This window comes from Puma concolor, chromosome D2 (assembly GCF_028749965.1).
Source record: "Puma concolor isolate L17-30 chromosome D2, mPumCon1.1.hap2, whole genome shotgun sequence".
NCBI lineage: Eukaryota > Metazoa > Chordata > Mammalia > Carnivora > Felidae > Puma > Puma concolor.
In genome coordinates, this window is record NC_141677.1 from 13,157,128 (window position 1) to 13,180,205 (window position 23,078).

Below are 23,078 nucleotides of genomic sequence, written 5' to 3' on the forward strand. Positions count from 1 at the left end.
AGACTCCATGCCATCATCACCCAGGGCTCAAACCCACGAACTGTGAGATCATGACCTGAGCCGAAATCAAGAGTCCCACACTTAACTGACTGGGCCACCCAGGCACCCCGTCAAGCTTTAAACTTAGTAGGCCAGCCTGGCAATTTCTTAGTTTAGTGAAGTTTTTCCTATCCCCGTAGTGTTTGGATGATGCGCTTATCTGCTGTGAAGTTTGACTAAGCTAGATTAGGAAACTAGGATGTAGGCCATGAAAAGGAGCAGGCTGTAGGTGAAGAAATCAGTACTAGTTATATAAATTAACTTTGACTTTAGATGGATATTGTGCCTCTGGTTAGATGGTAAATTAGGCATTTTAATCTAAATGAAACCTGAAGGACTCCTAACTTACTTTTCAAAACTAAAGACAGTAGAAGCCTATCGATTGCTAAAATTTCCTGCGGCTCCTTTTCCCATTGTGTTACCACCATGCTCAAACTAAAACATTTGAACATTTTTACATTTCAGCTCTTATACCTTAAGCCTAAAGTGAGAGAGAAAACCCAAGATTTTGTTTCTTCCAGCAAATTAATGTTTCAAGATTTGTTTTTGTTCTCTTTTCTGCCCCTTTGTCTTCAGTCTCATTAAGTTGTGGCAGTATTTTTTTTATAAAGTATTTTTTTTAATGTTTATTTTTGAGAGAAAGCGAGCACAAGCAGGGGAGGGACAGAGACAGGGAGAGACAGAGGATCTGAAGCAGGCCGTGAGCCCAATGCAGGGCTGGAACTCATGAGCCGTGACATCATGACCTGAGCCTGTTGGCTGCTCAACCAACTCAACTGACAGCCACCCAGGCATCCTGTGGCAGTATTTTTTTAAAGGGAGATTTACCTTCCCTGAATATTAAAAAAGAACCTCTGATTTGTAGTCGATCGAGCAAATATCTGAGAGCCTACTCTGTGCCCACCCCTGTTGTAGGTGTGGCATTACAACAGTAATCCAGATCAAGTCCCTGCTGTCATGCGGTTTACAAATTAGAAGGGGAGATAGAACATAGAAAATAATTAGTAAATATCATAGGGGATACTGATAAGTGGGATGACAAAAATAAAGCAGTGTCAGAGGCTAGAGAATGGTATACTGCTGTTTTAAATAGGTCAGGGGACACTTCTTAGTTGAGGCAGGGAGTCCTCAACTAAGTGAGGGAGTCCTGTTAGTACCTGGTACTTTTTTTAACATAGTGGCTCACGTTAGACACCTGAAATATGGTCACCAACTATTGAAGAGGAAGCAGGTCTGTTGTGAAATGCAGCACGCCTAGGGGGTGATGAGGAAACTGGAGACAGAGACACTGGACTGGAGAATATAGATACAGGGTATATCTAATAAACATAATTCGTTTGGGGTAATGCCTTAGCAAGAATTATTTAACAGCAAATTTAGAAAAATGATGAGACAAAAGAAGCCTCCTCTTTCTGGGATGTTTGGAGAGAAAGAAACCAAAGAGAAAGGAAAGAAGCATATCGCTTGGAGTGCTAGGTACGGTTCTAGACGCACAGTCCCTGCTCCGAGGTCCTCACAGTCTGTCGAACTGAAACAGACATGGAGCCAGTAGAAGGCCAAAGACAAAGTGCGCTTGCTTTGCAAGCTTGCCTAGCACTGGTTCATCCAAAATTATCCCTTCATGTTAATCTTGTCTCCGTGCTTTGGTGTCCTTATTTATAAAATGATGATCTCATAGGGTTATTGTGAAGACTCCATTAGTAAAACACCCAGAAAAGTGCCTGATTCATAGTAAACACTCCCATGACTTGTAAAGAGGAGGAGTAGGAGAGTGGTGGCTGGTTCTTGTGCTAGTGAGGTGTCTGGGGAGGTTTCTGAAATTGGCGAGAGCATGCTGATTGTCTTCAGCAGTAGATCTGTGATGAATTTCCGTTTCCCTCATTTTCAGGATTTCTGCTTATTTGTGATCAATCTGATTCGTCTGAGAGGGTACATGTGAGAACAGAAATTTTGGTTTGATTCTTAGGAATCCTTGGGCCTAGGGGCACCTGGGTGGCTCACTGGGGTGAGCGTCCGACTTCGGTTCAGGTCATGATCTCATGGTTCAGTTCATGAGTTCAAGTCCCGTGTCAGGCTCTGTGCTGACAGCTCAGAGCCTGGAGCCTGCTTTTTTTGGATTCTGTGGCTCCCTCTCTTTTTGTCCCTCCCCTGCTCATGCATGCTCTCTCCCTCTCTCTCTCAAAAAGAAATAAACATTAAAAAAAAAAAAAAAGAATCCTTGGGCCTGTTTTAAACAGTTTTTTGAGGTCAACCTCCCTTGGTCTAATAAACTTTTGGATGTCCACTCCCAAGTGCAGAGCCTAGCAGATTGCCAGACCCTCAGGATATATTACATACTAGAGAAGAGAAATGTTGTCCTCAGGGATTGTGTGGGGTTTGAATGATTCCTGACATGAAGATTTGTTTGTTGCTATATATCTACCATCTAGAAGAGTGAATGTAGGAGAAGTGCTTCGTAATTGGGAGGAATGAATCAAGAGAATAAAACTGGGAAGTATGCATGATTTTGTCACCTATAGATCATGTAATCACCTTCCGTGATGACCCTATGATTTAAAATTTTGTCTTATAGAAGCACAACAAGTTCTTTGTAGAAAAATTGAAATTATTTTTGAAAAACAGGAAAAATGATCTATATTACAGTTTTTGAATGCACATACTTATAGTGCGTGTTTGAGGGAAATTAGTATTTTTAAAAAATCGTGTTGATGTATCATATACGTTCAGAAAAGTGCGTGTAAATGTGTAGCTTGATCTAGTTTCATAAGCTGAATACAGCCAGCTAAGACAGCATGCCGGAAGCTCCCTTCGTGCTCTCTTCCATCACTGCCAAGAGTGGTAACCACTCCCCTGATCTCAAATGGCAGATATTTGCCTGTTTTGGGGCTTTATATAAATGGGACCACACTGTGTGTACATAGTTCTTACAATCTACTTAATATGGTGAATAACCGTATAACGTAATTCTACGACATCATTTTAGTGGCTGCGTAATATTCTGGCATATAGATACACTGTAATTTAATCCCTTATTCCTGGATGTATGTATTTTGAACTTTTTCACTGTTGATAAATGATACTGTGATGAATAGAGATCTTTTAGTGCATCGCTGTTTTTTTTTTTCATTTTTTTATGTTTATTTATTTCTGAGCACGAGCGGGGGAGGGGCAGAAAGAGAGGGAGACACAAAATCCGAAGCAGGCTCCAGTCTCCAAGTTGTCAGCACAGAGCCCGACACGGGGCTCGAACTCACGAGCAGTGAGATCATGACCTGAGCCAAAGTCATACTTAACCAACTGAGCCACCCAGGCACCCCCCCATCGCTGATTATTTCTAAAAATAAGTTCTTAGACATGGAATTGCTGGGCAGAAGTTATACAGTTCTGAGGTATTTCCTGTGTATTGGCAAATTGTCCTGAAAAAGATGACCAAATTACATTACAGCAGTGATGGAGGAGAGGAGCCATTTCCTTGAAATGACTCTCACCACTTCCTTGACATACCAATTGTTGAGGTATTATTTAAGAAGATGTTTGTCGGTTTGAATGTAGGCAAAAATTGGTATTTTATTGCTCTCATTCAAACTTGATTCGAGTGAAATTGAACACTTTATTGTAGGTTTGTTGGCTACTTGCATTTTATCTCTGAATTATCTTTGTGTCTTGTTGTATCATGTTTACTTCTTAGTTTTTCATTTCTTCTTTTCCTGTCTTCAGACACCAGAATCAAACAGGGCACTTGCAACATATAGCAGAGGGTGCTGAAAGTGTAGAGGCCAGCATTGCTCAAGGGCGTTAGGAACTTGGGCATTCTGTCACAGGTATTCATTGAGCATCCACTGTGGGTTTTCTGCCGGGGAAAGCAGTACTCACAAGTCTTTTGGACTGATTTACATTGCTGTTATGTGATAGAAGAAACCTGTTATTTTAATTGAGATATAATTGACCTACTACATGAGTTTCAGGTGTATGCCATTGATTCAGTGTGTGTATATATTGCAGAAGGAACACAATACGTCCATCACCACACAGTTACAATTTTTTTCTTGTGATGAGAACTTTAAGATGTACTCTCTTATCTTAGCAACTTTTAAGTATGCATTACAGCATTATTACCAAGTGTAGCAACGAGGTGTATATTACATCCCATGACTTCTTTATTTTCTTAACTAAAAGTTTGTACCTTTTGACTACCTTCACCCATTTTAGCCACCCCCCACCCCCACCCATCTGTTCTCTCTCTATATATGAGTTCAGTGTTTTATGTTGTTAAGATTCTACATAAAAGTGAGCCCAGGGCCCCCAGGGTGGCTCAGTTGGTTAACACCCGATCTCAGCTCAGGTCATGATCTCACAGTTCGTGAGATGGAGCCCACCATCGGGCTCTGCACTGACACCATGGAGCCTGCTTGGGACTCTCTCTCTCTGCCCCTCCCCCATGCTCTCTCTCTCAAAAATAAATAAACTTTTTTTTTTTTTTTTTTTAAAGTAAGACCGTACTGGGGCACCTGGGTAGCTTAGTTAAGCGTCTGACTTCGGCTCAGGTCATGATCTTGTGATTTGTGAGTTTGAGCCCCGCGTGGGGCTCCGTGCTGACAGCTCAGAGCCTGGAGCCTGCTTCAGATTCTGTGTCTCTCCATCTCTTGGCCCCTCCCCTGCTCATGCTCTGTGTCTCTCTGTCTCTCGATAATAAATAAACATTAAAAAAAAATTTTTAAGTGAGACCGTACTTTGTCTTTCTTTGTCTTGGTTCACTTAGCGTAACACCCTCAAAGTCTGTCCACATGGTCAGAAATGGCAAGATTTCCTTCTTTTTTATGGCAAATAATATTCCGCTGTATTTATATAGAACACATTGTCTTTATCCATTCATATCTGTCAGCGAACGCAGGTTATTTCCATGTTTTGGCCATCGTAAACAGTGCTGCAGTGAACGTGGGGGTGCAGATACCTTCTCCAGTGACTGTTTTCATTTCCTTCGGATAAGTACCCCGAAGTGGAATTACTGGATCGTGTAGTAGTTCTATTTTTAATTTTTTGAGGAACCTCGGTGCTGCTTAATACAATGGTTACAACATTATAGTCCCACTGACGGTGCAGGAACCTTCCTTTTTCTACACTTTGTTACCAACACTTGTTGTTTCTTGTCTTTTTGATACTGGCCATTCTGACAGGTGTGAGGTGGTATTTCATTTGCAATTTCCCTGATGGTGAGTTATGTCGGCCATCTTTTCATGTACCTGTTGGCCATCTGTATGTTGTCTTTGGAGATATGTCTGTTCAGATCTTCTGCCTATTTTTCAATTGGACCACTTGGGTTTTTTGTTATTGAGTTGTAAGAGTTTTGTTTTGTTTTGTTTTTTTACATATTTTCAGTATTAACCCCTTATCAGACCCATGGTTTGCAAATATTTTCTCCCATTCATAGACTGCCTTTTCATTTTGTTTATGGTTTCCTTTGCTGTGCAGAAGCTCTTTAGTTTGATGTTTACTTTTGCTTCTGTTGCATTTGCTTTTGGTGTCAAATCCAAAAACTCATCCACAAAACCAGTGTCAAGGAGCTTACCACCTATGTTTCATTCTAGGAGTTTTATGGTGTCAGGTCTTATGTTCAAGTCTTTGATCCATTTTGAGTTGATATTGTGTATAGTATAAGGTAGTGGTCCAGTGTCATTCTTTTGCATGTGGCTGTCCAATTTTCCCAACACCATCTATTAAAGAGACTCCTTTCTCTATTGTATAGTCTTGCCTCCTTTGTAGATTAATTGAACCATATAATTGTGGGTTTACTTCTGGGCTCTCTATTCCATTGATCTGTGTGTCAGTTTTTATGTATGTTTTGGTTACCGTATCTTTGTAATACAGTTTGAAACCAGGGAGTGTAATGCCTCCAGTTTTTTGTTTTTCAGTTTTTTTCACCTGTGACTCCACCTCCCTTCTGGCATCCACCAGTTTGTTTGCCGTATTTAAGAGTCTGGTCTGGGGCACCTGGGTGGCTCAGTTGGTTGAGCGCCCAACTTCAGCTCAGGTCATGGTTCATGAATTCGAGCCCCACGTCAGGCTCTCTGCTGTCAGTGCAGAGCCTGCTTCTAATCCTCTGTCCCCTTCTCTCTCTACCCCTCCCCTACTGGCATTCTCTGTCTCTCATTCTCTCTCTCTCTCTCTCTCAAAAATAAACATTAAAAAAAAAAGTCTACTTTTTCATTTGTCTCTTTTTTTCTTTGTTTCATCATTTGTTTCTTAAATTCCAAACATGAGTGAAAGCATGTGGTATTCATCTTTCTCTGACTTATTTCACTTAGCATTATACCCTTTTGGTCCATCCGTGTTGTCACACATGGCAAGATCTCATCCTTTATGACTGAGTAACATTCCATTGTGTATATATAGCACATCTTCATTCATCTATGGATGGACACTCAGACTGCTTCTGTATCCTGGCTGCTGTAAATATCATGCAGCAATAAACATAGGGGTGCATATATCTTTCAGTCGTGTTGATTTGATTTGCAAATACTGACCCACTCTTGCATCCCTGGAATAAATCCCACTTGGTCATGGTGAAAGATTTTTTTAATGTATTGTTGTATTGTTGGTTAGCTGATATTTTGTTGACATTGTTTGCATCTGGGTTCATCAGAGACATTGGTCTGTAGCTTTCTTTTTTTGTAGTGTCTTTATCTGGTTTTGGTATCGAAGTAATGCTGGTCTTGTGGAATAATTTTGAAAGTTTTCTTTCCTCTCCAATTTTTGGAGTATTTGAGAGGAATAGATATTAACTTGTCTTTAAATGTTTGTTTGAATTTACCTGTGAAGCCATCTGGTCCTGGACTTTGTTGGTTTTTGGGTTACTGATTCAATTTCATTGCTAGTAATCAGTCTGTTCAATTTTCTTTTTCTTACTGATTCAGTTTTGGAAGGTTGTATGTTTCTAGGAAATTACCCATTTCTTCTAGGTTGTCTGATTTGTTGGCAAGTAACCTTATATGTTCCTATAATCCTTTGTATATCTGTGGTGTTGGTTGCTGTTTCTCCTCCTTAATTTCTGATAGTATTTATTTTGAGTCTTTTCTCCCTTTTTTGATGAGTCTAGCTAAAGGTTTATCAATTTTGTTCATGTTTTCAAAGAACCAGCACCTGGTTTCATTGATCTGTTCCATTGTTTTCTTAGTCTGTATATCTTTTTTTTTTTTTTTTTAAGTATGCTTCACACCCAGCACAGAGACCAAGGCAGGGCTTGAACTCACGACCCTGAGATCAAGACCTGAGCTGAGATCAGGAGTCGGATACTTAACCAACTGAGCCACCCAGGTGCCCCTAGTCTGTATATCATTTATTTCTGCTCTGATCTTTATTATTTCCTTCTTTTTATTGGCCTTGGATTTTGTTCTTCTTCTAGCTTCTTTAGGTATAAGGTTAGATTATTTATTTGAGATTTTTCTTGTTTGTTGAGGTAGGCTTGTATTGCTATAACCATCCCTCTTAGAATAGCTTATACTGCACGATGCCTCCAGCTTTGTTCTTCCCCAAGATTGGTTTGGCTGTTTAAGGTCTTTTGTGGTTCCATACAAACGTTAGGATTGTTTGTTATATTTCTGTGAAAAGGGCCATTGGAATTTTGATAGGGATTGCATTGAATCTATAGATTGCTTTGGGTAGTGTGGACATGTAAAAATTCTTCCAACCTGTGAGCACAGAATAACATTCCATTGATTTTCTGTGTACTTTAGTTTCTTTCATCAGTGTCTTGTAGCTTTCAGTGTGCAGGTCTTTGACCTTCTTGTTTAAATTTATTCCTGGGTATTTTATTCTTTGTGATTCTATTGTAAATAGAATTGGTTTCTTTTAGAATTTTTTAAATTTATTTATTTTGAGAGAGACAGAACACGAGAGCAGGAGAAGGACGGAGAGAGAGAACAGCAAGCAGACTCCACACTGTCAGCATGGAGCCTGATGTGAGGCTGGGACTCACAAACCACAGGATCATAACCTGAGCTGAAATCAGTTTTCTGACTCTTAACTGACTGAGCCATCCAGGCGCCCCAGTAGGATTCCTTTCTTAATTTCTTTTCTTTGATAGTTCATTATTAGTATATAGAAGTGCCACTGATTTTTGTAGATTGTATATCTTGCAACTTTACTGAATTGGTTTATTATTTCTAACAGGTTTTTGGTTGAATCTTTAGAAACCTATTTTTCAATATATCTGGGAGTAGAAGGTTTTAAAAAACATTTTTTTAATGTTTATTATTTTCGAGAGAAAGAGCATGAGTCGGGGAAGGGCAGAGACAGAGGGAGACACAGAATCCAAAGCAGGTTCCAGGCTCTGAGCTGTCAGCACAGAGCCCGACTCGGGGCTCAAACTCACAAACCGGGAGATCATGACCTGAACCAAAGTCGGACGCTTAACTGACTGAGCCACCCAGGCGCACCAGGAAGTAGAAGCTTTTTTAAAAGGCCAAAATCTCCTGTGTACTTCTCTTCTGCTAGGAAGGGAGAAATGCATGTGAACGAAAGCAGTTCAACACAAGCAGCTTAGACCTGGATTAGAAGCAGAGAGGATTGGCAGTGGCAGAGAGATCAAAAAGTAATTTGCAACCAGAAGCCATGGGATTTTCACCTGCCACATGGTTATCTTTATTATTTACTTATTTATTTTTAGAAAAATCTTGTTTGGCCTGATAGGAAGAAACCAGGAATAAGCTGTTAGGATAGCCCTGGAGTTTCTTGGGCTTTTTTTTCTTTTTCAATATTTTAAGTTTTTATTATGAAAAGTTTAAGACATACCCAGAAGTAGAAGATTGTAACTATTGATATGTACTCATACACCTACAGCTAAATATTTTTCACAAACACTCCTACCCAGTTCTTCCCACAGGTTTATTTGGAAGCAAATCACAGATAACTTATTCTCTCCGTAAATATCTTAGTATATTGTCTCTAGAGATAGATGTTAAAAAAAAAACATGACCGCAAAACCATCATCACAATTAGGAAAATTAACGATGCCTTCCAGTATCTAGTGTTCGAGATTTCCCAATTATCTTTTTTTTTTTTAATTCCAGTGTAGTTAACATATATACAGTGTTACATTAGTTTCAGGTGTAGCACGCAGTGATTCAGCACTTCCATACGGTACTCAGTGCTCACTGGGTAGATGCCCCTCTCATGGTCCAGTGAAAGATCAGATTCTGAGTTGAAGCAAGGGTAGAGGTAATGAGCAAGGGACAGATTGGAGAAATTTTTCATGAAGACTTTTCCACCAAGAACAGGTGAAATTATGTTTTAGGTAATCCATTTCTCTAAGATTTAATTATCTACCAAAAATGAGGCAGCAGTATTTGGCATGTAAAGGGTTGTTTTAGTGACTTTATGATTTTACTTTTGTGCAACAACCTTGTTTTCTGATGATGTCAGGTAAATGAGGCGTTTAGGTTAAATGTGATTTTGCTCTTCCTTAGCTTTTAATCTTTCCGGAAGACATATTGAAACAGATGAAATAGACTCACCAAAGAGTTTTTGGTATCATTTTTTTTTCCAGTTAGGAAACCGAGGCAAAAGGGATTTAAATACCTTGTTATCAATCCCATGCTGCTTGTTGGTTGTGGACTCAATGTCAGTTACGTCTGGTTACTAAATTCACCTCATTTCTGTCACTAAAATGTAGTTACCATCAGTATTTCTCTGTGAAAAAGTAGGGGGTGAAATGGGATATCATTGCCAATTTTGCACAAGCGTTTAAACTGTTCTCCACATTCAGACTCATTTAGAGTTAGTTCCAGCAGTAGGTACAACTTCCAGTGTACGGTTACACGTATCTGAGAAAGAATGTTCCTGGGCCATGAATTTTTAAAAATTAACATGCTAACCGGAATTTCCAGTGATCTGCTTATCATTAATTCACTGCTTGAACTGGTGTTACAAATACAAGATCAGAATTTAGTCTCAGATGAGCTACATCAAGCTGTGTTGTTAATAGAACAGTGATAAAGAATGGAGTTGGGGTGCCTGGGTGGCTCAGTTGGTTGAGCGTCTGACTTCAGCTCAGGTCATGATCTCACGGTTTGTGAGTTCGAGCCCCGCATCGGACTCTGTGCTGACAGCTCAGGGCCTGGAGCCTGCTTCAGATTGTGTCTCCCTCTCTCTCTGCCAATCCCCCACTCATGCTCTGTCTCTCTCTCTCTCTCTCTCTCTCTCTCTCTCTCTCTCTCTCTCTCTCTATGTCAAAAATAAATAAATAGGGGCGCCTGGGTGGCGCAGTCGGTTGGGCGTCCGACTTCAGCCAGGTCACGATCTCGCGGTCCGTGAGTTCGAGCCCCGCGTCAGGCTCTGGGCTGATGGCTCGGAGCCTGGAGCCTGTTTCCGATTCTGTGTCTCCCTCTCTCTCTGCCCCTCCCCCGTTCATGCTCTGCCTCTCTCTGTCCCAAAAATAAATAAAAAAAATTGAAAAAAAAATTAAAAAAAAAAAAATAAATAAATAAATAAATAAACATTAAAAAAAAATTAAAAAAAAAAAGTCAGACTTTGGCCCAGGTCACGATCTCGCAGTTCATGACTTTGAGCCCTGCGTTAAGCTCTGTGCTGACAACTCAGAGCCTGGAGCTTGCTTTGGATTCTGTGTCTCCCTCTTTCTGCCCCTCCCCCTCTTGTGCTCTGTCTCTCTGTCTCTCTCTCTTTCTCTCAAATATAAATAAAAACATTAAAAAATTTTTCAAATGAAAAAGAATGGGGTTAAATTGCCTGGGATTAAACCTTAGCCTAGCCGTTTACTAGTTGTTTGACTTAGCAAAAGTTACTGAGTTCTCTGTGCCTCTTCTCCGTTTAATAAGGAGCCAGCCCCACCTACCTCATGGGGTTGTGAGCATTAATATGATACTCTGGGGGCTCCTGGGTGGCTCATTCAGTTAAGCATCTGACTCTTGATTTTGGTTCAGGCCGTGATCTCACACACAGTTCATGGTATTGGGCTCAGCGCTGACAGCACAGAATCGACTTAGTATTCTCTTTCGCCCTCTCTCTGCCCCTCCCTACTTCACTCTCTCTCTCTCAAAAATAAATAAACTTTAAAAATTAAAAAAAATGATACTCTGTACATATAGGTGTACATTATAGGTGTTCAGTAAATGTCCATTATAAGCAAGCTGGTCTAGGAAGATTTGGATTTACATAAAGATAAATTCTTGCCTTTAAAAAAGAATTCATTTCACTACAGGATTCACAGTAGGCTAAAATAACAAGTATCTTTATTCCATTTAGATTGATTTTTTTTTTTTTTAGAAACCTAACAAAAATTCTTGTATTCCTAGAATTGTTTCAAGGTAATATCCTGTTGTCTGTCCCCCAGATTTTCTTTATATTATTTTAATTGGTCCTTTGAAAAAATAGTATTATGTTTTTGTTGACTTTTGACTAAATACCTAGGTCCTGTGGCATATAAAAACATTGCACTTCATACAGTAAAGATCTCTGGCCTTCAATAATTTATTTTTGGAAACATTTTGGATCAGTTCCCACCATTGGAGGAAGAGATAGAATGGATCCCTCATCAGAGCTATATATGAGCTTGTAACTCTCCAGCTTTGAAACTGGTGACAAAAAACAAAGGATCTTTCCCTGCTGTCTTCTTTCTAAGGACAGTTTTTGGTTTTTGGTGTTGTTTTTTTGTTTTTTTTTTTTTTTTTTTTTGGTTTTTTTTTTTTTTAACGTAATCCTGCCCATCAGACCTTACAGCAGTAAAAAATGAGCCGTTTGCATGACTTCTCACTTGATTGTTTTTTGCCTCACTGGAAATAATTGCCTTCCTCTTTGATTCTTTGGAATATTTAGCAAGTGATACAAGGTCTGCCGGCTGTGGAATTTATTGGTGTTAATAAGGGTTCTGATACCTTCCAGCATTCGTTTCCCAAAGCTATTAACTGATGGTAACGTAGGCTTTCACCTTTGAAAGCACATATTTGTTGTGGTTGTTGCTTTTGGTTGCTGTTGAGTGCCTACTATTTGGGTACCAAACCAGGACCTTTATACACATTATCTCATTTAATTTTTACAACACTTCCATGAGAGTTACTGCACCCCTTTGTTGTTAGGGAAACTGAGGCTCAAGAAGTTAACTTTTCAGGGTGCCTGGTTGGCTCATTCACTGGAACACAAGACTTGTTATCGCAGGGTCATGAGTTCGAGTCCCAACATTGGGAGTAGAGATTACTTAAAAAAATTAAAAAATAAAATCTGTAATAAAAAAAGAAAGAAGTTAAATAACTTTTGTAGGTCATAAAAAAGAGCCAGGATTCTGCCTGTGGCCTAACAGACTCTTACTGCCGACTCTTGCGTGATTTATGCCATGGCGCCTTTCCAAACCGATTCTTGCATCTTTCCAAACCAATTCTCACCATGAACATCTTGTTAGTTTTAAAGAATTTATGTGCTTATGTGAGCATAAGTACATCCATGTGTGTGGAAGACAAAAAGACTGCACCAAAAATGTTATGAGTGGTTATCTGGATGGTACATCTCTGGGTGCTTTTTAAATTTTTCTTTGGGGGGCGCCTGGGTGGCGCAGTTGGTTAAGCGTCCGACTTCAGCCAGGTCACGATCTCGCGGTCCGTGAGTTCGAGCCCCGCATCAGGCTCTGGGCTGATGGCTCAGAGCCTGGAGCCTGTTTCCGATTCTGTGTCTCCCTCTCTCTCTGCCCCTCCCCCGTTCATGCTCTGTCTCTCTCTGTCCCAAAAATAAATAAACATTAAATTTTTCTTTGGGGTGCCTGGGAGGCTCATTCGGTTAAGTGCCCAACTGTAGCTCAAGTCATGATGTCACGGTTCCCCAGTTCGAACCCCACATCGGGCTCTGTGCTGACAGCTCAGAGCCTGGAACCTCTTTGGATTCTGTGTCTCCCTCTCTCTCAATCCCTCCCCTGCTCACACTCTCTCTCAAAAATAAATAAACATTAAAAAAAACATTTTTTTCTTTGTATTCCTTTGTATTTTCTACACATATGAACATACGTTCTGTAATAAAATTTTTATGTTATGTGCTGAACTTAGTAATTGACACAGGACATTTCTAATTCATTGTTGCTTATTTCTAGATCAATTGGCCTTATTTCCTCCATGGAAATCTAGTCACTATGATGTCGTAGTTGGTGTGTTGTCAGCTCGCCATAACCATGAACTTCGAAATGTGATAAGAAGCACCTGGCTGAAGCATCTAATGCAACATCCATCATTAAGTCAACGGTAGGTCTGCTTAGTCGGCACCTTGCCCGATTTACTGAGTAAGAGTTGTGAAAAACTTCTTTGGTGATGGTCAGAGATGCTAATTTAGGCCTATGGCCTTTCTCCCTGGGAGAAATGGCCATTTCATTTTGCCTTCCCTCCATGTAACTGAGTCACGAAAGGAAATTTTTCTTACTGTTTATTTAGTTTTGAGAGACAGAGCAAGTGTGCACATGAGCAAGGGAGGGGCAGAGAGAGGGAGGCAGAGGATCCCAAGGAGCTCCTCATTGACAGAAAGCCCGACACGGGGCTCGAACTCATGAACCACGAGATCATGACCTGAGCCGAAGTCGGACACTTAACTGACTGAGTCACCCAGGTGTCCCACAAAAGTAAATTTAACTGAGGCTCTTAGCCAAAAGATAGTTGGGGGAGACTATATTCATTGGTTAACATACCTGCTATTTATAGATACCTAGTTTGTTTCATTTTGCTTTGTTTCTGCTTTGATTTAGAACAGTAATTTGTAAAAGGTTCTAGTCCAGAAGAGTTCTCTGCTTAGACAAGTTTGTGTGTGAATATGCTTTTTGCTAACTTCCCAGAGACGCACCTAGTTTTTTTCTGTTCTGTGGTCTTTTTTAGTCGTGTGATCGGCAGTGTGTGTGGTATGCCATGCTCTTTTTCCTGACTACCCTTCCAGGGTTGACCTTTGGTAGCACATCTGTTGATATTAGATGGCTTAGTTATTGGTTAGGAGCCCAAGGCCTTCGTCTTCTCAGGGAGACCAGCCTCTGAAGTTACAGAGTGAGAGGCTAGTGGAAGAGAAGCTAGTGGAAGTGGAAGAGGTTGAACTCTTAGTCATGTGAGGACACTGAGGTGATGACTGGTTCTCAGAAGCTCTTTCAGGATTGCATGAAGCTGGCATGTTTGGGACTGAGTAGCTATACAACTGCAGAATTTTCTTATCATCGGCAGTGAACATTTACAGATTTCCTATCTTATGCATAGCAGCTTTCATTCTTTTTCAAGACCAGTTTCTTTCATTCATGATTTCAGTGATAATAGAACCCATTACCTGGCAAATGAAAGGCCTCAGACTCATCACTACTAATCAGAACCTCCTCTAAAACCTGTACTTCCTACGTAGTCTTTCCCATCTCGGAAAATAATGACCCCTGGGCGCCTGGGGGGCTCAGTCAGATGAGCGCCCGACTTGCCGAGGTCATGATCTCGCAGTTTGTGAGTTCGAGCCCCGCGTCGGGCTCTCTGCTGACAGCTTAGAGCCTGGAACCTGCCTTGGATTCTGTGTCTTCCTCTCTCTCTCTCTCCCTCCCTCTCTCTCTCTCTCTCTCTCAAAAATAAATAAATATTCAAAAAAAAAGAATGTCACTAGGTCAGTCAGGAGAGGGCAAGAGGGAGAACTCTTGGCAGGGACCAGCCTTGTCACTCTGCCGTCGGGTCACCTGAGCACAATGCTCATAGCCTGTTTGTGAGGATGTTGAGGCATCAGGAAAATAGAAGTTTTAAAAATAAAATGTTATCTTGATTTCTTCTTTCTCTCACATGCCACATCCAACCCATCAGCATCTTTTCTTGGTGCTACCTTTATGTCACCTCCAGAATCCAGCCTCTGACCACCTTAACCGCTGCTCTCCGCACCCCAGTCCTCTTACCATCAGCCCACCGCTGCCTCTCACCTGGATGATTGCAGAAGCCTCTATCTGAATTTCCCGCATCTACCTTTGATCCTCTGTATTTTATTTTCCATACAGCAGCCAGAGTGCTTCTTTTAAAATTAGTCAAATCGTGTCAGTTTTCTGCTCATATGCCTCCTATTGATTTCTCAGAGTGAAATGCTAAGTCTTTACTGTGGCCTTTGACCTTATCTAGATCTACTTCCCCTACAGTGGTCACCATCACCGTGGTTCAGTACACTAATTGTGCTTCTGCCTCAGGGCCTTTGCACTTACTATCTCCCCTGTCTTTATCACTCTTCCACTGGATATCCTCATGGTTCCCCGGTCTCAGGTTTTTCAGATCTCTGCTTAGAATAGATGTCACCTTAGCAGCCCCATATTAAATAGCACCCAACCCCTTTCTGTATCTTCCCTTACTTGACTTTATTTTTCTTTCTAATACTTATCACCAACTAACATGTTTATTATATTTAGCTTTATATATATAAAGTGTTTGTCTTTCTCCGTTAGAATGTAGTTTCATGAGTACAAGGACTGGCTTTTTTCACTGATGTATTTCTGATACCTGCAACCTAACTTGGCTCAGGGGAAGGCACTCAACAGCTATTGAGGGAATGACTCAGAACTAAATGTCATGAGGAAAATTGACCTTCAGATATTCACCAGTAATTAATTTGTCATTATAGCATTCCTGCTTTAAATTTAGTAGGTTGGTGATTTGTTTTATAAAAATGATGGGATAGCTGTATAAAAATAGATATTAGCCCAAACTCCTTCCTGGGGCAGAGTAAGTTTATGGATCTGGTAAGAGTATTTAAGATGGCTTTAAAAAACTAACTTGGTAAATATAATTAATTAGCAAATTTATTTATTTCTGTGTATACTTTTATTATAATCTTTTTTTTTTTTTAACGTTTTATTTTTATTTTTGGGACAGAGAGAGACAGAGCATGAATGGGGGAGGGGCAGAGAGAGAGGGAGACACAGAATCCGAGGCAGGGTCCAGGCTCTGAGCTGTCAGCACAGAGCCCAACATGGGCCTTGAACTTACGAACTGTGATGAGCTGAAGTCAGACGCTCAACCGAGTGAACCACCTAGGCACCCCTGCACTCTTATTTTAAATGCTAGTTGTTTATAAATGGTACTCTGCCTTAATTGGCCATTAGTAAAAGAAAGTGTGTGCATTTCTGTGGCTTACTTTCAAATCTTGCATTTCACTGAAGGAGCCAGACTCCACATATATTTCCAGGACCTTGTTTAATTACAAGCCTTTGTAATAAAATAAATAAGTTGTCAACTTCACAACGTATCTTCTGCACGGAGGTAGTGTACTGCTCGTGGTAGAATATAAAGAGAGTCACAGTGTAGCCTGGGTCTTTATGGGGGAAGTTTAATGGAAGGAAGTAGATGTAATAGTGTAATAAAATGTTATATGTGCTGTGATATAAAGAGATAGAAAACAGCCTGGAGTGTTTGGGAAACCCCAAACAGTTCCACGTAACTGGAACACGTGGGGTAGGGGCTTGTGGGCAAGAGTGAGGTGAAGCGCTGGGGAAGGAAAGAGAGGTGGAGAGACAGGGATGATGAGGTAAAGAGAGCAGGGCGGGTGTGGAACCAAGGGGTAGGCAGCGGCCGGGTCACGCACAACAGCCGTGGGGACAGGCCGAGGGGCTGAACTAAAGCGTGACCTTCGAGGAAAATGACGTCAGTAGGTGCGGGGAGGAGGAGGAGGAGGATTGCTAGCTTTTAACATGGAGAATAGTGAAAGCGTCAGTCGACACGAAAAATGCCAGATGAGAAGAGCAGGTGTCATGGGAAAGAAGTCCGCTGTGGGTATGTGGAGTTTGTGGTAGCTCCTGGCGGTGGTGTGCTAGTAAGTGTTTACCAGCTGGCTCTCTGAGAAATGAGTATGTTTGTATGTACACGTATGTTTCCTGTAAGTTTTGTTGATATAAAGGATGTACAGCACACAAGTGACAGGGTAACTTGTATGATACTCTTTATTACAAATGCCGTGTAGCCAGCAGATTCTCCTGTGAATGCTTTTATTGTTTTAGACTTGACTTATGCTTGCAACTGACAAAAGAGTGTAGTTCTGACATAAACGTTCCCTTTAAGTTAAAGAGTAGAACTAAAGTGACAACTGAGGTATGTGCCGGAAGTTTACTCTCAGTCAGTAGGAGTCCAGCTTCTTTGCTGAATTGGATAATAGGTTTTGGACAGTGGAAGAGTATTTCCTCAATTTTTTGTACCATTCACAGTGGGATGGCTACAAACACATAGCTTTTGTCTTTTAATTTTTATTTACTTATTTTTAATTCAAGTATAATTAACATACAATGTTACATTATCTCGGGAGTATGATAGAGTGGTTCAGCAGTTCCATTCAGTACTCAGTGCTCATTATGAGCAGCGTGCTCTTTTTTAAAGAAAAAAAATTTTTAAGTTTATGTATTTATTTTGAGAGGTGGGCAGTGAAGGAGAGAATCCCAAGCCGGCTCCGCACCAGCAGCACAGAGACCGATGTGGGGCTGAAACGCACCAACTGTGAGATCATGACCTGAGCTGAAACTAGGAGTCGGATGTTTAACTGACTGAGCCACCCAGGCGCCCCACGATAAGTGTGCCCTTCACCTATTTCACCTGTCCCCCCTCCCCACCTTCCCTCTGGTAACCACCAGTTTGTTTTCTCTAGTTAAGAGTCTGTTTTGTCTTTCTCTGGCTTACTTCACTTAGCATTATACTCTCTAGATCCATCCATGTTGTGGCAAATGGCAAGAGTTCATTCTTTTTTTTTTTTTTAAATATTTTTTTTTTTCAACTTTTATTTATTTTTGGGACAGAGAGAGACAGAGCATGAACGGGGGAGGGGCAGAGAGAGGGAGACACAGAATCGGAAACAGGCTCCAGGCTCTGAGCCATCAGCCCAGAGCCCGACGCGGGGCTCGAACTCACGGACCGCGAGATCGTGACCTGGCTGAAGTCGGCCGCTTAACCGACTGCGCCACCCAGGCGCCCCGAGTTCATTCTTTTTTTATGGCTCAGTGATATCGCATTGTATATCTATACATCTCCCTGATCCATTCATCTATCAGTGGCACTGGAGTTGTTTCCATGGACTGATACTGGCTGCGGTAAACATAGGGATGCACATATCTTTTCAAATTAGTGTTTTTGTTTTCTTTGGATAAATAGCCAATAGTGGCATTCCTGGATCGTATGGTAATTCTATCTGTAATTCTTTGAGGACCCTCCACACAGTGGCTGCACCAGTTCGCATTCCCACCAACAGCGCACAAGTGTTCCTTTTTCTCCACATCCTGGCCGACACTTGTTTCTTGTGTTTTTGATTTTAGCCATTCTGACAGGTGCGAGGTGATATCTCATTGTAGTTTTGATTTGCATTTCTGTATGGTGAGTGATGTTGAGCATCTTTTCATGTGTCTGTTGGCCATCTGGATGTCTTCTTTGGAAAAATGTCTATTCGTGTCTTCTGACTATTTTTAATTGGATTATCTGGTTTTTTGGTGTTGAGTTGTGTAAGTTCTTTATACATTTTGAATACTATCCCCTTACTGAATATGTCATTTGCAAATATCTTCTCCCATTCAGTAGGTTGCCTTTTTTTAGTTTTATTGATTTTTTTCCTTCATGGTGCAGAAGCTTTTTATTTTGGTGTAGTCCCAGTAGTTTAATTTTGCTTTTGTTTCCCTTGCCTGAGGAGACATATCTAGACAAATGTTTCTATGGCCAATGTCAGAGAAATTACTGCCTTTGTTTTCTTCTAGGAGTTTTATGGTTTCAGGTCTCACATTTAGGCCTTAAGCCATTTTGAGTTTATTTTTGTGTATGGTATACGAAAGTGGTCCAGTTCATTCCTTTGCATGTAGCTGTCCAGTTTTCCCAGCACCATTTGTTGAAGAGACTGTCTTTTCCCATTGGATGTTCTCACTTCCTTTGTCATAGATTAATTGACCATATAATTGTGGGTTTATTTCTGGGCTTTCTATCCTGTTGCGTTGATCTGTACAGACATGGCACATTTTTAAGTTTAATCTGCATTAACTTTTCCTCCAACATTTACTTTTTTCCCCCTCCCGTCACTTAAAGTCAACAAAACAATAAATAAGACCCTTATTTGTAGTGTTTGCTACCTTCCATGGTGTAAATACTCTCACCGTGACCACTTTGAACTAACTAATGCAACATCTCTGAACATAGAGTTGGGGAAGGTATGTATTAATTAGCACACCATTATATTTCCACCACATGGATAGAATAGATAAAAATAACCTCAAGAGCATAGATAACAGTGAAATAATTAAGAAATTATTAACTCAGGTATTTTCTTTGTTTTTAATGTAATGTATTAATTGTAAGTTTATGTAATTTAATAAAGGCCAGGCTTAATAACCAGCCCACAGAATTCCCAAACATTTAGCGGTTGGCTCTCTCAAGCCAGTGGGCACAGGCTCCAGCACCTGTCACCTGTAGGCCATCTAGGTGAAGGTGTCCAATGAATATAGGGATCTTTTACTTGGAAGATGGGTCCAAACTAGAGACGCTAATTCAGAAATCATTCTCAAGCCAGTTGAAGCCTCAGGAGTAAACCGTGTCCAGGGAAAGCAAGCAAAAAAGAGCAAGAAGAGACAAGGGCAAAGCCCCGCTTTAGTATCTCCCCTAACGGACAAGCTGGGGAAGAAGAGCCAGTGAGGGGACTGAGCCGGCTGTGTAACAGAGGGGAGAGAGCCCTGTCCAGAGACCAGCGCTATCGAACCACAGGTTGAAGGGTTGAAAAGCATCTGTTGATTTAACAGCGAATCGGTGGCTACATTGGGGTAAACATCTCAGTGTAAGTGTTGGGTATCGAAGTTAGAATCTCTGTTTTATAAAATGAGTGGGACATGAGAAATTAGAGCCTGCAACTTTAGTTAATTCCTTTGTGGGACTGTAAAGGAAAGGGTAGAGACAAGGAAGGGATGGCAGGTATACAGAAATTAATACCAAGACTTCGTCGGGGCACCTGGGTGGCTCAGTCGGCTAAGCGTCCAACTTTGGCTCAGGTCATAATGTCATAGTTCATGAGTTGGAGCCCCATGTGGGGCTCTGTGCTGACAGCTCAGAGCCTGGAGCCTGCTTCGGATTCTGTGTCTCCCTCTCTCTCTGCCCTTCCCCCGCTAATGCTGTCTCTCTGTCAGAAATGAATAAACAATAAAAAAAATTAAAAAAAAAAAAACAAAAAACCACTTCACCGTATTTATAATGTGTAGGGAAGGGACCACGCGGTACAGGTAACCGGCGAAGAAAGGTGTAGGAGAGGACCTCCTCTTGCATAGACAGACTGATCTGGAGCAAAAGGAATACCTTCTGACATGGAAGGAAGCAAGTCAAGAAGATTGCAGACAGAGATACGTTTGTGAGTCGGGGCATGAGAAACTGGCTTTACTGTAGTTGCTCATAACTGGTTTGAGCGTCTGCGGGCAGCCAGGCCAAACACTCAGACTTGCTTTAAAACAGCACAACAGTAGAGGGCTTACGCGGAAGTCACTTGGTGGCTGGCGACTTTTGGGTTGCTGGTTCTTTTGCTGGACTAGAAAAGGAAAGTTGGAATGAATTGTCATAAATACTTGTGTCTCAAAGCAAAAGCTCTGATATGGGTGTGAGAAACGTGTGTGTGCAAAGTAAAGATCAGTATCTGATGTTAATGCCAACATCTCTCTCAGTGTGCTTGTCAAGTTCATAATAGGTGCTCGTGGCTGCGAGGTGCCCGTGGAAGACAGGGAAGACCCTTACTCCTGCCGACTGCTCAACATCACGAATCCAGGTGAGTTGCCTTTTTCCTCAGCCCTGTCACTCCGTGTACAAGTCTGGTGTGGACTAAAAGCTGCTAAGCTCCCTAGCCCCGTGGTCCATTTTTATTTAGCAGACTAAAATTCAGCTTTCATCCAAGTGTAGCTTTCCTCTTTTTTGACAGTTGACTGATCACTGTTGGTATCTGTGAGGAGTCTTTATAGATATACATAACTTCAGGATCCAGGAGAGTTAGCTGCTCAGCGTGATTCAGATGCATCTGGAGATTCCTCACACCTAGATAAGTACTGAATAACGGAATCTTGAACTTGGAGATAACTGCTCACTTCACTGTCTTGTCGAGTTAGAGTGACCTTGGTACAAATACTGTGAATCGGCTTTCTCTTAGGATTATTGTCTAAGCTTCTGCAAAAGAAAGAAATGGCAAAAAAATTAAAAAAAAAAATTTTTTTTTAACATTTGTTTGTTTTTGAGAGAGAGAGAGAGACAGAGTGGGAGCGGGGGACAGTCAGAGAGAGAGGGAGACACAGAATCCGAAGGGGGCTGTAGGCTCTGAGCTGTCAGCACAGAGCCCGATGCGGGTCTTGCACGCATAAACAGTGAGATCAGACCTGAGCTCAAGTTGGACGCTTAACCAACTGAGCCACCAGGTGCCCCCCAAAATTTTAAATATGAGTAATATTTCGCATTCCTTATAGTTCAAGATTTCTGGGAGTTCTAATGAGGCAGAGAGATGGTCCTGATTGGGTTCCCTTTGTTACCAGGGAACCGATTTTAGGTAATTGTGGATTGTATAACAGTTTATCTTTCTTAATCCACATTTCCTATTTTCAACTGTGTTTCTAAGGAAGATTAAACTTTTCAGTCTTAAATGTGCTGATTATGACTTCTGGTATTTTGAGATTTGTCAAACCTGTATGATTATATACACCTCGCTTTTATAGGTAGCGATAGTTAAGTGTGTGGGCTTTGGAGTCTGGCTTCATGGCTTTAAATCTAGGCTCTGCCTTTTCTAGGTGTGACCTTTGATCAATTATTTACCCGTTTTGTGCCTCAGTTTCCTTTTTTTTAATGTTTATTCATTTTTGAGAGAGAGAATGAGCGAGCTGGGGAGGGGCAGAGAGAGGGAGACACAGAATCCAAAGCAGGCCCCAGGCTCCGGGCTGTCAACACAGAGCCCGACAAAGGGCTCGAACCCACAAACCATGAGATCATGACCTGAGCCAAAGTCGGACGCTTAACAGACTGAGCCACCCAGGCGCCCCGTGCCTCAGTTTCATCATCCATAAAGTGGACATGAAAGTTCTTACCTCATAGGGACTGACTGGATGAAGTAAGTTGGTATATACGTATAATATTTAGAATAGTTCCTGGGACGTAGTAGGTAGTTAATTTTATTTTAAAGAACCTGCCTTTTATAAAGTTCAGTTTCAATCAGCTTTTTAAATAAATTGTACCGTATTTTCAGGTCTGTAGCGTAAAGCAGAGGTTTCTCACTCCCAATCTTTTAGTTAATGCTGCAATTACAATTTCATGGGCAATTGTGTTTCTCTGGAGAGAAGGTCCCTTCGCTTGCACTGTAGTCCCAGAGGGACCATGAACCTAATAAAATGTATTACCGATGATGTAAGAGTAGCCTAGAACGAATTACATTTAAAATCCAAAACCAAATCAAATTTTTAAAAATCTCACCTTAAATTAACCAGGCTTTTATTATTTTAAGGGTTACTGTTCATTAATAGTAAAAGAATGGAGCTGTCGATTAATAGAAGATTTTCATATATGTAATACTTAGCTTACAAATTTTTAGAAAATATGAGTAACTAAATTTATATTGAATCTAATTTTATCGTTTTTGATGACTCAGACGGCATTTAGGTTTATTTTAATACCTTAAGGTCATCATGAGCACTAATCATCATCATGATGCTCTGGCTGTGTAGAAGAGTTGATTAATAACATTATCAAAGCAACATAGTTTCCTGTGTCTAGGTAGCCTGAAGTCCAAGGTCCATCTGTTTTAAATAGATATGTAATTATGTTGTAATATGCTTAACCTGTTGGCCTTTAACATACATGCTTATATTTTGAATATCTTAAATTTACTGAGTGTATGAAAAAGAAAAACTTCTGCCGTCATCCAGTTTATTTAGCGTCTAGACTCCCTGGCCAGTGTTTGCCCAGCTCGTGATAAAAAGTGTATCCTCCCTTTTCACCCTCCTGCTCATGTATGTAATTGGGTAGGAGCAATTGATTCCACTTAGTCACATTTTATTGAGCATCTGTTAAGTGTAAAAGAGCATTCTAGAAATTCTTAGG

The 23,078-nt window shown here is 40.9% G+C and overlaps 1 protein-coding gene across 5 annotated transcripts in view; it reads left to right on the top strand.

Annotated features, from left to right (window-relative positions):
* Positions 1-23,078, top strand: part of B3GALNT2 (beta-1,3-N-acetylgalactosaminyltransferase 2) — a 60,586-nt gene that overhangs the window by 2,534 nt on the left and 34,974 nt on the right. For all 5 annotated transcript variants that reach the window (XM_086679635.1, XM_086679637.1, XM_086679636.1 and 2 more), the window contains exons 2-3: positions 13,124-13,271; positions 20,672-20,772. In XM_086679635.1, coding sequence (XP_086535761.1) covers positions 13,124-13,271; positions 20,672-20,772 — 249 coding nt within the window. The remainder of the gene's footprint in view (positions 1-13,123; positions 13,272-20,671; positions 20,773-23,078) is intronic.